The 16,451-nt window shown below is 39.0% G+C and overlaps 1 protein-coding gene across 1 annotated transcript; it reads right to left on the reverse strand.

The window, feature by feature from the left end:
* Positions 1-10,254: 10,254 nt before the first annotated feature.
* ppp1r15b (protein phosphatase 1, regulatory subunit 15B) lies at positions 10,255-16,099 on the reverse strand. The gene is made up of 3 exons (XM_060877724.1): positions 15,290-16,099; positions 13,753-14,765; positions 10,255-12,270 (listed from the first exon to the last, which is right to left on the reverse strand). Exons 1-3 carry the CDS (start codon positions 15,444-15,446, stop codon positions 12,064-12,066), a joined length of 1,377 nt encoding a protein of 458 aa, XP_060733707.1. The 5' UTR covers positions 15,447-16,099; the 3' UTR covers positions 10,255-12,063.
* Between the last annotated feature and the right edge of the window lie 352 nt (positions 16,100-16,451).

Genomic DNA, 16,451 nt, shown 5'->3' on the forward strand with positions numbered 1-16,451 from the left:
AAGATAACACAAGTAAACACAACATGCAGTTTTTAAATGAAGGCTTTTTATTATTAAGGGAAAACATAACTCAACTGTGGTTTATCACACCTGAGTTCAATTTCTCTAGCCACACCCAGGCCTAATTCCTGCCACACCTGTTCGCAATCAAGAGATCACATAAATAAGACCTGACTGACAAAGTGAAGTAGACCAAACAATACTCAAAAACTACATATCATACTATCGAAAGAAATTCAGGAACAAATGAGAAAGAAAGTAATTGAGATATATCAGTCTGGAAAAGGATTTAAAGCCATTTCTTAAGCTTTGGGACTCCAGCGAATCACAGTCAGAGCCATTATCTAAAAAAATGGCAAAAATATGGAACAGTGGTGAATCTTCCCAGTAGTGGCCGGCCAACCAAAATTACCCCAAGAGCGCAGCGATGACTCATTCAATATGACTCATTCAAAAGACCCCACAACATCATCCAAAGAACTGCAGGCCTCACTTGCCGTAGTTAAGGTCAGTTTTCATGACTCCACAATAAGGAGACTGGGCAAAAATGGCCTGCATGGCAGAGTTCCAAGATGAAAACTGCTGCTGAGCAAAAAGAACACAAAGGCTCATCTCAGATTTGCCTAAAAAACATCTTGATATTCCCCAAGACTTTTTGGGAAAATACTATGGACTGACAAGACAAATGTTGAACATTTTGTAAGGTGTGTCCCCCATTACATCTGGCGTAAATGTTACATTGCATTTCAGACAAAGAACATCATACCAACAGCTGTTGCGATGCCTGTTGAGATGCTGAGGGATGACCTTAAAAAGGTGGTACATGCTAAAAGTCAAGATCAGTATCAGTCAAGATTTAGGCCTAATCATACCACAGAGACACCGCTGGTAAAAGTTATAAATGATCTGTTACTGGCCTCTGATCAGGGTTGTCTCTTTTCTGGTATTGCTTGATCTTAGTGCAGTTATTTTACTTGATAGGCAAGAACATGTTGTTGTTAAAGGGACAGCCCTATCCTGGATCGCTATCAGTTCGTAGATCTAAATGGTGACTACTCTAAACAAACTAAGGTACTGTTCAGTGTTCTGCAAGGTTCTGTTTTATGCCCACTGATATGCTGATGACACACAGCTATATGTTTCAGCTATGTCAGATGTGAGTCACCAGCTTAATAAGATTGAAGATTGTGTGAAGAACATTAGATACAGAGAGATACAGGTCTCTCATTTGAAGCTCATATAAATAATATCACAGGGTAGCCTTCTTTCATCTCTTAATCAGAAATGGATTTTATAATTTTTGATAGTGTATTTTAAAAATTAAAATTTATAACATGTCTTCCATACTATAATTTCCATACTATAATTTATATTCAGGATCTCTGTGTTCATATAGTTTTTTGTTTCCTTGCCCTAATGTGTAGTGTTATGACACCTAAGGACACCTAAGGACTGTTTCCTAGACTGTCCCTGCAGGTGGTGGAACTACTTTACAGGGTGAGACATTAGTCCATGTTATTTTTCCTTCACATAGTACTGCAGCATCAGTGATTAACCATACTTGGTATTGTCCCTGCCTCCTAGGTTCGAATGGTTTGCTTTTAAATGATCATTTCATTAACAATTGTCTTAGAATTATAGTATGCCCACCCTCAGGTGGGGGTTGCCAGCAAGCTTCAATTCTGCCTTTGGCCATCTGTACTGCAATAGTGAGATTTTTACAGTAAGCCTTTGTGAGTGTCTGAGGCTATGTGTACATCAGCCTCTCTAAGATCAATGGCACCTGGCATTGGCATGGGGCGCCCTGTGATGATTTCATGCAGACTTAATCCAAAAGACTGATTAGGGGATGCTTTCCTGCTACAAAATACTACTGGCAGTGCTGTTGAGAAATATCTTAAAAGCTCAAGAATGCCTCAAGGTTGAAAACTTATACATTAATAGTTATTATAATTGGTGTCCTAAGACATAGGGGATTAATCACAAGAACCAGATGTTATAATAATCAAAGGAAGTAAAATAACCACACCTGAGCCAGAGGGTAAACAGGTTAGTTAAAATCATAAACTTAAAAATGTTATTATTTAATAAGTAAAGTCCAGGAGAGGCAGGAAGTGGGTCTGGGGATGCAGGCCTGTCCTGTTGGGGGGCAGGGCATGGAAGACTTTATTATCGCCACATAAACATTACAGCACAGTGGAATACTTTGCTTCACATATCCTGAGGAGGTTGGGGTTAGAGCACAGGGGCACCTATGATACAGCTTCCCTGGTGCAGGGATGGTTAAGGGCCTTGAGCCACCACTGTTAGATAGGCTTCTATACATCTAGAGAATTTATATACAACTACCAAGACATCAGTCTTTCCCTTGCATGGGCCATGGTGGGGCTGGGGTATGTGCTGATGCTGTGACAGTTATTATTCTATTGGCATACAGCACAACATTTGCCTATTTCTGAAGCTATTCTTCTAAAAGCAGTATTAGGGTTAAGATATGCTTTTACCTTCATCACTGCTAACTGTTTTGGAAGAGTCATGGCAAACATTAGGTCTCTGACTAAATCCCCTTATTTACAGGAATTGAAGCCTGCACAGGGGGGCACGGTGGCTTAGTGGTTAGCACGTTCGCCTCACACCTCCAGTGTTGGGGGTTTGATTCCTGCCTCCGCCTTGTGTGTGTGGAGTTTGCATGTTCTCCCCGTGCCTCGGGGGTTTACTGCTCAACTCTTTCATCAGTAGTCTCGTGGATTATTTGCTTTTACAGCTACAATGAGTTTTCTCAACTTCTATTTCATTCTATTTTTTATTTCAAAGTTATTCTTTTTGTTACTATTCTTAATACTATTCTATTCTATTCTACTATTCTATTCTATTCTATAATACTATTCTTTTTGTTAATTCTGAGTGTAGTTAAAGCCTTTTTTATTAATGCAACATTAATAATGCACTCTATGCTTCTCTTAATGCTGTCATGTTATTGCTATATTTGCTTGTGCCTATTCTGTAGCTTGCCAAGTTTACTATATTCTCACAGTCTCAGTCCACTAATTCCTAGACTGGGCTTGCTTGTGCATATTTTTGGCACTAGCTCCACTATTCTCACTAAAAGTTACTCATCCCATTAGATCGACAGCTCCAGCAGGCTCACCCATCTGGTCTGATGTGTCAGCCGACTGCCATGTCTCAACCAGCAGCTCGTCTCACTTCCTCCAGGTGGCCAGTTGGACTTTTGTAAACATACCCTCGCTGGCAGCTTACTCACATGTCAGGCGAGCTTACAAAGTTCTTGGATCACCAAAGTGCCTGAGTGTCCTTTCATGCCACCACACATTGTGAGTAAACCGTTTACTTTCAGTGAATCTACAGTGCATTGTGGATACAGTGGATTTCAGTGCAAACAAACTGTTACTGTACAAGTGATTTCCAGTGGACTCAAAACATTCCAGAGGACATAGGAAGAGCACCAGGGTCTCCGTGAATTGTTATCGGACCCTGAAGACGATGCAGGTGGTGGAGAGAGACAAAGCAAAAGCGAGGATGTCGGGCAGGACTACTTGTTCGGCTATGTAAACAACCTTTTAAACCACCGCTTCCGAGTATCTTTCTCACCAATGCCAGATCAGTAACTCATAAAATGGATGAGTTGGAGTTACAGCTAGCAACAAATTGCCTTGTTTGGGACTGTTGTGTGATGATAATAACCGAAACCTGGCTGCAGTCGCTAATTCCAACTATCAGGATGCACAATCCACCGGCAGGACAGAAACAAAGACTCGGGTAAGAGCAGATGAGGGGGACTTTGTATTTTTGTTCACAGCAATTGGTGTAACAACAGCAATATTATAGACACGTACTGCTCGCCTGACATAGAAGCGAAGTCTGTTATGTGTAGACCGTTCTACCCACCGAGAGAGCTAACAGCAGTAATCATGACTGCCGTTTACATCCCTCCAGATGCTAACGCTAGCGCAGCTCTCACTCAACTACATAGCACTATAGATAAACACCAACGGAAACAACAGCATACACCCCACTGAGGAGGAAAACAAAACCAGTCACAAAGATCATCAAAACTCAGCTGCAGGACTGCTTTGAACAAACAGACTGGAAGGTTTTTGAACATCAGGACCTGGAACAATACACAGAATCTGTTTTGTTCTACATTAAAAACTGCACAGAAATTGTCACGATCAATAAAAAGATTTGGGTGTTTCCCAACCAAAAACCCTGGATGACATTTGATGTGCAGTCATTAATTAAAGAACTCTGCTTTTAGGTCTGGTGCAAAGCCTGGTATAGCACTGCTAGATCCAACTTAAAGAGAGGCATCAAACTCGCCAAAGAAGACTATAAAAAGAAAATTGAGGACCACCTCACAGACAAAAATCCAAGAAGAGTGTGGCAGGGCATTCAGAGCATTACCAATTACAAAAACAATAACTACAGCACCATTACCGCTGTTACCTCACTGGCCAAGGAACTCAACAATTTCTTTGCCTGCTTTGAGGTTAAGCAACCCACAACTAATTCAACACATTCACCAACCTCCGGCACCTACCATCTCACTCTACAGGAACATGGAGTGAGAAGGGTACTTAAAACTGTAAACACAAGGAAGGCCGCTGGTCCGGATGGAGTAACTGGCAAAGTACTCAAAGCCTGTGGAAACCAGCTTGCTGGAATTTTTACAAAAATCTTCAACCTTTCACTGTCATCAGCCATCATTCCACCCTGCTTAAAATCAGCCATTATCATTCCTGTTCCTAAAAAAGCAGTCATCAGCAGCTTAAACAATTACAGACCAATTGCACTAACACCAGTAATCATGAAGTGCTTTGTGAAAGTGCTTCCTCCCACACTTCACCCACACCAGTTTGCTTACAGAGCAAATAGGTCCACAAATGATGCCATCTCAATAGCCCTTCACACTGCACTCAACCACCTTGAATGGCAAGGAACCTATGCAAGAATGCTCTTCATAGATTACAGTTCAGCGTTTAACACAATCATCCCAGACATTCTAATCAATAAATTATCTGCACTGGGCCTTTCCCCCTCCATCTGCATATGGATAAAGGACTTCCTCACAAACCCGCCCACAAACTGTTACGCTCGGCTCCCACCTCTCCCCTACCATCACGCTCAGCACAGGCTCTCCACAAGGCTGTGTATCCCACTCATCCCACCAATGCCATCAAATTTGCAGATGATACCACAGTGATTGGACTCATCTCAGGAGATGATGAATCAGCCTACAGAGATGAAGTCTGAAAATTAGAGGAGTGGTGCTCTGTAAATAACTTGTCCCTGAACACCTCTAAGACAAAAGAGCTTATATTGGACTTCAGGAGGCGTCACACTGAACCAGCCCCACTCTACATTAATGGGGAATGTGTCGAAAGGGTAAACACCTTCAAATTCCTAGGAGTACACATATCCAACAACATTTCTTGGTCTACTAACACCTTAGCAACCATCAAAAAGGCACAACAACTTCCTCAGAGTGCGCAGGAAGAACAACCAGAGAGTAAGCTGCTGGTGTCCTTTTACCGCTCTACCATAGAGAGTGTGTTAGTGTACTGCATTTCGGTGTGGTACTCCAGCTGCATTGCAGCAGACAAGAAAGCCCTTCAGAAAATAGTAAACACAGCCCAAAAAATCACTGGCTGTCCACTACTCTCCCTGGAAAGCATCGCTCACTCCCATTAGCTCTCTAGGGCCAAAACCATCATAAAAGACACATCCCACCCAGGACACCACCTGTTTAATCTTCTGCCCTCAGGCAGGCGGTACAGATCATTAAGAGCAAAAACTGCCCGCTTACAGAACAGTTTCTTCCCAGTTGCTATCAGACTTTAAACTCAATGCACTAATCTAACCATGCTATTCTGTTATTCATAGTCATATATTTCACTTAAAATCTCTTCTGTCTAAGCTGCTGCTATTCTTATATATGGTCACATTACAAAATAGGCACTTTATTACCATCAATGGTCACTTTACTCAATGGTCAATTTTATTCAGACTATTTAATGTGAATTTCACTTGGTGTATTTATGTGTAAAAGTGTATTGTATGTGGTAATATGTCTGTTTTTATTGTCTGTGATTATATGTTCTTTCTTACACCAATCAGAAGTAGCGCTCCTTATTTCGTTGTATGCGTAATACAATGACAATAAAGGCATTCAATTCAATTCAATTCAATTCCTCCTCATTCTCACACTTCACCAGCCACTCCTGATTATCCTGAGTCTCCAGATCAGACTGCTGATTTCTCAACAACAGACACTCATGTAAAGACTGTGACTCCTATTAAAATCTGACAAAGATCTTAATATGGAGACCCTAGCAGTGACAGAGACTATTCTGACCATTTAGCATTATATTGTGCTAAATGACCCAGAAGACTGCTCATTCAATGCTAATCATGGGCTAACATGCCTATCATAACCTAATGACATTGTTGAGCACCAAGTAAATTCAGACACTGCTCACAATGTGCCACTTGTAATTGAAGACACCTTAGTTAATGCATTAGTAGACAGTGGTGTTGACATTTGAACTCACCAAACAAACACGCCCCTAACCCAAATGGGTCCCACCCCTGTATTGATAGCTCCGCCCACACATGCATACGCAACCCAGGCAACTAATGGAAAGAAATGTGTCTTTATCATAGCTGAAGGGAAGAACAATACGATTGCAGATAAACAAACGAGCAAAAATGACACACAAACATAATCATGCAAAGGACGGCATATATTAGTCCTGTGAAAAGCCAAAACCAACATTACTCACCTATTGAGAAGGAAAAAAGCAACCTTGGGGACTTAAGTAAAGTTGGCCGGATATTCACAAAGTCGAGTTTCCCAAGTCAATAACTCCTGAGCTAAACGCTGTTACTACACAAATAACACCTCTTTTCTATCATAGTAATGTAGAGAGGCAGCTACAACCCAATTTTCCTCAAAATCAGCTTTCCTCCATGGTGGACAAAATACACAAGTCTCTATGTGCAGACGACTGATAGACAGATTCCAAGGGACTGTCTGCAAAGCGAAAAACCCGAAAAGCAATAATACTATAAAAACAGTCAATAACTTCACTGTAATACACTGTACTGTCACCAAATTCAGCTCACACATCACTGATGTCCTGATAGTTATACTACAACACTTATTTGGAGGAAATGTCTTTTTCTATCATTTTTATGATTTTTTAAATATGAAAATATTAAACTTGAATCTGTGAATATGCAGCCAACTTTACTTAAGTCCCTCGGCGTCCCATCGCAGGCCTTCCCACTCCTTCAGTTCTCTCCGGCACTGGAAAGCTGATCCTGTATTAACACAGGTCCTCCTTCTTGCCTTATCGTAAGCCTTTCTTCGCTTTCTTTATTTGTTTTTATCCTCCATGTCAATGTTAAACCCGCTTTCTGCTAATGTCACACATGCGCACTGAACACTCTCTCCGCCCATATTGACAAGACATGCTCCTTTCTGCTCATTGGCTACACGTTAGTTTTGTTTTTGTTTTGTTTGGCGGCCCAACGCAGTTTTCTGAAGCATTTCTCAAACAATGGAGACCCCACAGTTAATCAAGCAGTTTGTCTGGAACTTCTGGGACAATTCTCTGTTAGGCCACCAGAGGGGGTGCTGGCAGAAATTCTGGTTTTTAGGTCATGTGTACTTTCTCACTTGTTGCTCATCATGCCTAATGTGTTGCCTTATTTATACCTTTGTTCATCATTGTTTTTGTTGCATTCTTGTTGTGCCTGTTTATGTGTTTATTTTGCCATGTCAGGTTATGTCTTGTGTGAATAAATGTACAAAATTGTATCCTGCAATTGGGTCTGGCTTTGATGCATCCCAGTGAGAAGGTGACAGGTCCCACATACATCTATCTTTGGAGATTTTTTGGATTTAGTTGGTACATTATAAGCACTTTATGATAAATACTCAGGACACACACATCAGGTATAACCATCAGGTCAGCCAAGAACCAGACCTCTGAACATCTGGCTACAGTTGACACAGGCTCATCAAAAATAGACTGTACACAAATAACAAGCATGTCAAAATATTCTTTTACATAGTTTTGATTATCAATTTTACATACTGTTACAGACCATGCTGCTTCCCTTTTCCCTGCCCCTTCCATGCTGTTACTTTACTTCCATACATCTCCTATGGACTGGATGATCGTGCCAAATAATTTTTAAAAATATCTGTGAGCTTTTCTTGCAAAAGCGTTTTAGTTTTTAACAAGTGATATTCTTAATCTGAGTGTGTGAATCTCAATAATGAATTAATCTCAAAAACATGCTGACATTTATGAACAATAAAGCTACCAAAGATAATTAATTCTTACAAGGCAGAGTATACTTTATTCAAAGAGATTTAAATCATGAATGGTTGAATGCATAGAAAGACATATACAGGATACATGTGCAGTGTGCAAAATTCAGAGGTGTGGTCATACAACAGGGGCAGGGCTAAGGTCAGTCAACTAGTTCTCAAGAGCTGTAAGATTAATTACCTATTGTACAATACCTATTGTTAGATAGGTTGAAATGACCTGTGGTTGCGCTCCTTCCTACCCTACAGGTGTAGCAGTCTGCTGCTGAAAGAGCTACACAGGGTCTCACCAGTCCCATACAGGGGGTGAGAAGTGTTGTTCCTAATAGATGTCAGCTTGACTAACATCCTCTTCTCACCCACCTCCTCCACAGAGTCCAGTGAGCATTCCAGGATAGAGCTGGCTCTCCTAACCAGATTGATCAGTCTCTTCCTGTTCCACTCTGTACTGCCTCCCACCTAGCAGACTATGGCACAGAAAATTATGGTGTCCACCACAGTATTGCCAAAATGTCCTTAATAATGTCCTGCACACTCCAAAGGACTCTAGTTACCTCAGCAGGTGGACACTTCTTGTACAGTGCATCAGTCTTATCAAGCCAGTCTGGTCTATTGTTTAAGTGGACACCTAAGTATTTGATCATATCCACCAAATCAAGAACATAGCTAGTCAGCACAGTCCCCGAGAAGTCTGGGGCTGATTCCATCCAACCCTGCGACCTTCTTGCATTTATCTTCCTTAGTTCACACCTTACCTGGTCTGTTGTTAAGGAGGGAGGGGCATGATAGGACTGGGATGAGTGAACAGGGATGCCTTTTCTCCTTCTCTGTATCTCTGAAATCTCTGATTTCTGTCCATAGTCTGATGTGACTTAGAGCTAACATCCCGGATGAACACAATAGAGCCATGACTGAAGGGGTCTCCCGAGGCAATTTCAAATAGTGCAAAAAAGATTACAAGTCATACTGCAAAGATAACCAGCTTGGACCCCTTTAGTTGTGTAGTAGGTTTGATAAAGTGAATTAAAATACAAAAAACATGGCAAGAAACATTAAAAGAAACCAAAAAGAAAGGATGGCAGAGCTGATGTGACTGGCTGCCACTCATGCAGTGCCATCTTAGATCAATTAAGTTACTGAAAGTTGGAAGACTGTATTTGGAAATCAAACCAGCCACTGAGATTTAACCGCTTAGTGGCTGGGCTGGTTCCTTGCCTGGGAATCAAGCCCGGGTCATTTCAAGTCTACTAAAGGTGGTAGATCGTTTTCACATTTAGCTCCAAAACTTTGGAATAGCCTTTCTGATGATGTTTGGGGCTCTGACACACTTTCCCAGTTTAAATGTAGATTAAAGACATATCTCTATAGTCAGGCATACACATAATACTTCCCATAATCTTGTGCTCAAGTACACCTGATCAAATGCACATTACCATCTAGTGCTTGCTAATATTATGAACAGCAGCCTCTCCACTGCTTCTCTTTTCTACCCATTCCAAGGCATCCAGAGATTATACAAGTTTCAGTTGTGTCATGAAGATTTTGGACCTTCATTGAGATGAGGCCAACCCTATGAGTCTGACTGTCCAGTCTGATTACGATTCATGAAGAATTCAAACATTCTAAGAGGAGTTGCCAACTACATGTGGACTTTTAAGACAACAGCCTCCTAATCAATACACAATTGCCAGACTGTATATTTATAATCACACCCTTGTGTCAAGCCATCAAATTTTTCCCCTCTGAAGAGAATTATAGCACTGGCAACAGAGTGCTACTGGCATGCTTAAGTTTTTATTTTCTCCTTCCTCCTAGTGTTGGACAGTCTTATATCAGACAAAATGACAATGTTTGCATTTTTTAATTATTCTTATAATAAATATAGTAAAATGCCAATAACAGCTGTTTGCAGTCTTATATTAAAGTTTAAACTGTAATAGAGGTCAGCATACTTCTAAGACACTTAAATGGTGCATAGAACGTTTATTTCATTTGGTGTCTGAAAATGTTTAATTCTACACTAAAAAACAGTTCAGTGAAGTTATTTACTTATTCAAATGTGTACATTGGTTCTATGTGATTGAATTAAGTTACATTAACACAATTTGTTTACATATAGCCAAAATGATTTGAAATCATGAAATAAAATGAATGAAATAAAATCAATCCAGTAAAACCTCTTAAGCACTGGATCAAACACAGGACTCAACAGTCTTTTCTACACAACACAGTCTCACAATATATTATAACCTAATTTTAATACAACAAAATTATTCAACTTTAAATTGATTACACTTACTCCCCATAGTTCAAACTAGTACATTACATGTCTATTAGATTAAATTACATTACTATAAGCATTGACCATATTTTGGTGAGGAACTAAATATTTGAATGTAAACTATATTTAATATGTTCTCTTAAACCTGACCAACAACATAGTACCTTATTTTCTCAGTATTTTTTGGAAGGTGGATAGGGAAGATTTTCCATTTGTTTGAAGGATTTAATTGGCTTTCATCCCACAATAACCCTTGCATAAGTGACAATATATCTTGACTAGATATGATATGAATAAGGCTTGCTATCAAGTACACAGAACAAAATAACCTGAACTAAGAACTTTGATAAACATAATGTACTTAATATTTAATCTGATTTTCAACAAACCATACAGCAAAAACAAAATTCAACAAGCGAAAATAACAAGCTATATAATAACAAGTTAATAACAAGCACAGATTTTTAGTCAATTTAAACTTGAATAAAACAAAATGAGTCTTCACCATTCTTCACCAAGAACATGGGAGGAAACCCTGTGGTACTGTTTGAGTTTGTCTATGCTACCTTTTGTGCTTAACTCTCAGCGGCTCCTGATTGCATCAGATGGTCTTAACAGTGTAATTGGGACTCCAGAGATCAAGTCCCATACACTCCCACCTTCTTAGCTTCACCACTCTCTATTATGACCATGCTGGCTACACTCCAACAATGCGCTCTACCTGCTGCAATCTCCTGTAATGCTTTGAGAGCAACAAAGCACAGATCTCTCTGTTGCCTTGCAACCAGGTACACTAACATCAGAAGAGATAGCATAAGATTCAGTAGTACACACAAACACAAATGCAACCGAATATCTAAATGTGTCAATCACAACTATCTCCAATACACACATATATCATATAAAGGCTGCATGTTAACAAGTGTGCCCAGCAAAGCAAGCTTACAACATTTGTAAAATAACATCCATCGCGATAATGAATGTTACAGGTTGCCTACATTATTGCTCCTCTTTACACCATGCAGTTTGTGCTTCCACTGGCGTGCCAAGGGAAGATGCTAATTGATTTCTTCTCAGGGGAGTGAGTTTCATCATGTATTGTTTTTAACCCCTCTGTTACACACACTCTACTTACAGGGTAACTAAACTCTGACAAAAACAATAAACTATATGAATACACAATTAAGGGCAGTTTCTTGAAAAAATTGTGTATGAAATCATTCTGTATCCTCATCACTTAAAAACAACAGCCTCAACCATAAATGCCACCTTCATTTATAGTAAAACTGCTGTTACATTGTTCTTGTCACTAGTATATAAGGCACTGTAAAAAAAAAAATTATTTACTTTAAAATGTGTTCACAACACAGTAGAGTTGTTAAGAGATCCAGTCCAGTTCCAATCCAGTATTCCTGGAATATGGTTATTTGGTGCTTTGGTGATAGATCAAAAACTTATCTCTGTGTGACTGCATGAAACAATATCCTATGGCCTGCTCTGTTTCCCAAATTCTCCTCTTGAAACGGTCCCTATCCCGAGCATGCTCCTCCCATGGACCCTTACGGCATGCTTGAAGAGCAAATGACCAGGCTCTCATCTTGTGTATTTGAACAATTGGAGAGAATTTCACCTGAAAAGGGAGACATATTATACATAGAAATCACTCAGTTCAAAGAGTAAAAAATGACAAATAAATAAAATAAACGCTACAACCCAATTCTTGGCTGTGAATATATTACATAATTCATTTGAACACTTATTCTATAGAGTAGTTTTGACAGTGAGCAACTTGTGTGTGCTTGCAACAAGCTAACATTAACTGTGAAAGGATGCTGCAAAACCTAAAACAGTTAATTACATCATACATTCGACATACGTTTTCCCACCCCTAAAATGATAGATTTTAAAAATTAAGCCAAGATCAATCCAGCCAGATCCTTCTTGGAATTATCCAGTACTATTCAAATATTCATGTTCAAAAGGATTTATTATGCACCCGTTACCACTGAAGCTATCTGATTAACCCCAAATAAAGATAATCTGTTTATCTATGACTTTTTTGACAGTACCTTCATCGAACCACTAAAGCAGTGGCCTGCAAAGATGTTAAAATGTATGTACAAATCTTCTTTTCAAAAGGATTAGAGGAAAGTTCAGATTAACTGCTAAAACATTAGATTTACCATGGATTCAAGGCTATCATCTACAAATTGAAAAATGGGGCACAGTAACATTACCAAGATGAGGGACCTCAAAAAGAGGAAAATTTGCAGGGAAGCTGCCAAGACCTATAGCAAAATCAGTGGAGCCACAGGAATAGCTGGAAAGTACTGATCACTAGAAGATAATACCAACCTGTCTTGCCATAAAATTTCCAGGTTGATGACAGAAAAAAGTTTCACCTTCCAACATAATAATAGCCCAAAACCAAATACTAAAAATTAATGTCTTCAAAATGTGAACATCAACATTTGGAGTGGCCAGTCAGAGCCTGAATACTGTATCCTTACAAAAACCTGTGAAGTCACTTAAAGATGCACAGAATATCCCCTTTCAATTTGATAGATTTTGGAGCATTTTTACAAGGAAAATCTGCCACGAAGATGGTAGACTTGTGCAGAAAGGCCAAATATATTACAAGCAAAAGAAGCTTGAACAAAGTATTAGTGTGCATTAGTGTACACACTTCACGGATAATTGCATGAGAAATACTTCTGAACATGATTTTTTTCTCTAAAGATCTGTCACTTGAATTTTGTTTATTTGGTATATAGGATTAAAGGTGGCTAAAATTTGACATTATTTATTTTGGTTTCATTGTTTACACAAATACCTGAAAGTTTAACAGGGCTAGACTTTATATATTGACAGTATCTCCATATACCCCAATCGTTCAGAAAAACCAAAACAAAAGCTATCTATTAATGCCATCGAATGAGTACTTTCACAAAATTATGGCATTATTTATTTGTATAAATTTAGATTATGCAGCTGTAGAACGATTCCTCTTACATTACACTTACATTACACTAAATATAATTCTAGATTTATTCATTATTGTTATTATTATTATCATCATAATTATCATTATTATTATAATTATTATTATTACCCTTTTCAAAGTAGAAATTTTCTTTGTTATCTTGGCATCAACAGTCTTATTTAGGGGCTTTTTCCAGGGAACTTTTGCTGGCTTTTCCACACACAACTGAGGACACTGGTGACTGATAATTTGCCTTTGCATCAAAAATGCCTTAGGACATCTAGTGCTTCTGGGGTCTCTGGATGTTTTAGGGCTTTTCTCATGGGAGTCTTTAAATGTATGTGCACTGTTAAGAAGAGCTCTAAAATTCAGTGGGTGGTAAGGGTCGTCATTCCGACACAGAGACTTCCACAATGCCTCCTCTTCGTCTTCCGAGTTGAAAATCTCCATGTTTCCTTGCTCACTAGTATCTGAGCAACATGACACACTAGATGGCATTGATGTGAACTCGTTTCTTTGCTGACTTGATCCTGTTTGTGTTCTCTGTTTATTAGTAACTGCACTGGATATACACGCTGTGAAGTGCAGTGGGTGGTAGGGATCATTTGAACACCTAAGAAGATCCCAGAGCCCATCACAGTTCTCTCGATCTATGGAGGAACTGTCTGAGCTGCCCCAGCTGAACTCGCTATCTGAACTTTGACTTTTCAGCGTTAACCTTGATAAATTACAGTCCAGGCCAGTACAACAATCACTCTGTTCATGAACATCCTTCCCATGAACACTTTGTATACATTCTTCATCTACTCTACTCTCTAGGCCTTTCCAGTCAAATCTGTGCTTCCAGGCAAACTGCTCGCCTGCACACACATCTTCATTATCATTGAGACACTCAGTTGCGTGAGATACTAAATTGTCCACCAGTGAGCAGCAGAGATCATCTTTAACAAGACTGGAGAGAACAGACCTGGAATGCGTGTTTAGGTTAAAAGGATCCTTGTTAAACCTTGACAGAGGACTTTTAAACAGTGATGACAGCAGTAAACCTTCAGTATCACCACGAGCATTCGTCATGTGCTGAATATGTTCTCCTGTGTCATCTGTGATGCGCAGGTGAACTTCAAATCTGAACATCTGGAAAACTTAGCAACAAATAAAAACCTTTAAATATGGACATAAAGTAACATTTTATTTTAAGGAACATACAGTTTATTAAATTGATCTTGTTAAATAAAGTCCAAATTAAACATGTTTGTACTTACTATATATTACACTTTACTTAGAAACACTTGTATTGTTTTCTAAAAATGAATAATAATAAATGTATTCTCAGGTTTGATAAATTATTAATTGCACTGTTATGCAAGCTGTTGTACATGAATTAATAATCTAAATTCACATCTTATAAGTGTATCACTGGCAAATGTAATACTGTACAAGTGGAAAGAAAAAACACTTGTACAGTACAAGTGTACAAGTCTATATTTGTTTTTGTCTTGAAGACAGACAAAAACAAATATACATGTATGTATTTATGTATTCATCCATCGATCAATTTATATATCTGACCATCTTTCTCTGTCTGTTTGTCGTTATTACATATTTATTTAGTACATTTTGATTTAATAAACTTTTAAAATACGAACCTACTGTTAGATCTGCTTACCTGCCATAAGGCTGCAACAGATGACGTGAAGCATTAAGCGAACGTTTTCCCACAGTACTATCAGAATCTGTCTGGTCAACGGTAAAAGCGCCTTGCCGCTGTGGCTGAAGCGCTGCATTGCGCTTCCCTCTCTCGCCTTTCCAAAAACGCTTTCCATCTTCAAGCAGCTCAAAATGGTCAGGTGTTCTGATAATTCTTCCCGGCGGAGCTTTCCTCACAGCGATTTGTTGTTTGGTTCCAAATCTTCGAAAAGCACATTTTCTCTCGAGATAAAAAAAAAAAACTCCGACGAAAAATATTTCAAGCCATGTTTTTAAAGTGTTGTCCTTGAACAGAGCTTGAACACCTTTATAAATCACTCACTTATATAAGTTGCCACTTCATTCGACCGCGGTGGTGTCACATGTTGGATATGTCTTTGATTTGAAGCTAACCACGCCCATTAACTACAGATTTGTTTCACAGTGGATGTGTGAGCAGAGCAGTAGCGACGCGGAAGTAGCACGCGCCCGTTTTGTTATTTTATGCCAGCAGCGATTGTATCACGCTTGTGTACAGCAAACACACGAGTTTGCATCACTTTAATTTGATTTAATGCAAACGTGTTAAAGTTAATGCTTATAAGAGCATCGATGCAGTTTATCCAAATTTAATATGTTGTGTACTCTTTGTTTTTCATGCAGTGTGAGTAGCAGACAGAAAAAGACTCACATTTTATCTGTTGTAAAGGTTAAGAACAATGAGACGCTGACTTTGAATTCACTCAACCACCCCTGTCACGTGTTTTTGTTTATGATCGCCAGCATTTTCTGCGTTGATGTGATAGTGTTCTCTCCAACACAGAATATCAACTGCGGTTAAGTCAGCCTTTGTTTACGAAAGCACGGTTATACTAGCCGCACGTATATTCTAGGGGCGCGGCTTTTGCTATGAAAGAGGAAAGCAAGCGTTTGCAAGCGCCTACTACACAGGAAAAGAACATACTATAAAAAGTATGTATAAAATGAATACGTTACAAAACGAATACAAAACAATTCACAGTTATTTTAACTGCGTGCATAATTCACGAAGTAAAAATACTAAACTTTTTATAACCCTTCTCATTTTGAGAATGGGGAAAATAAGATTTAAAAAGCACAAAATTATATTAAGCCAGAAAAAA

Source organism: Tachysurus vachellii, chromosome 9 (genome assembly GCF_030014155.1).
Source record: "Tachysurus vachellii isolate PV-2020 chromosome 9, HZAU_Pvac_v1, whole genome shotgun sequence".
Lineage (NCBI taxonomy): Eukaryota > Metazoa > Chordata > Actinopteri > Siluriformes > Bagridae > Tachysurus > Tachysurus vachellii.

Coding starts and splice junctions, on each gene's coding strand:
- ppp1r15b (XM_060877724.1), bottom strand. CDS start 15,446: ATGGAAAGCGTTTTTGGAAAGGCGAGAGAGGGAAGCGCAATGCAGCGC. Junction 14,766..15,289: donor CTGTTGCAGCCTTATGGCAG/GTAAGCAGATCT, acceptor TTTGTTGCTAAG/TTTTCCAGATGTTCAGATTT. Junction 12,271..13,752: donor AAATTTCTACTTTGAAAAGG/GTAATAATAATA, acceptor CTCCCTTTTCAG/GTGAAATTCTCTCCAATTGT.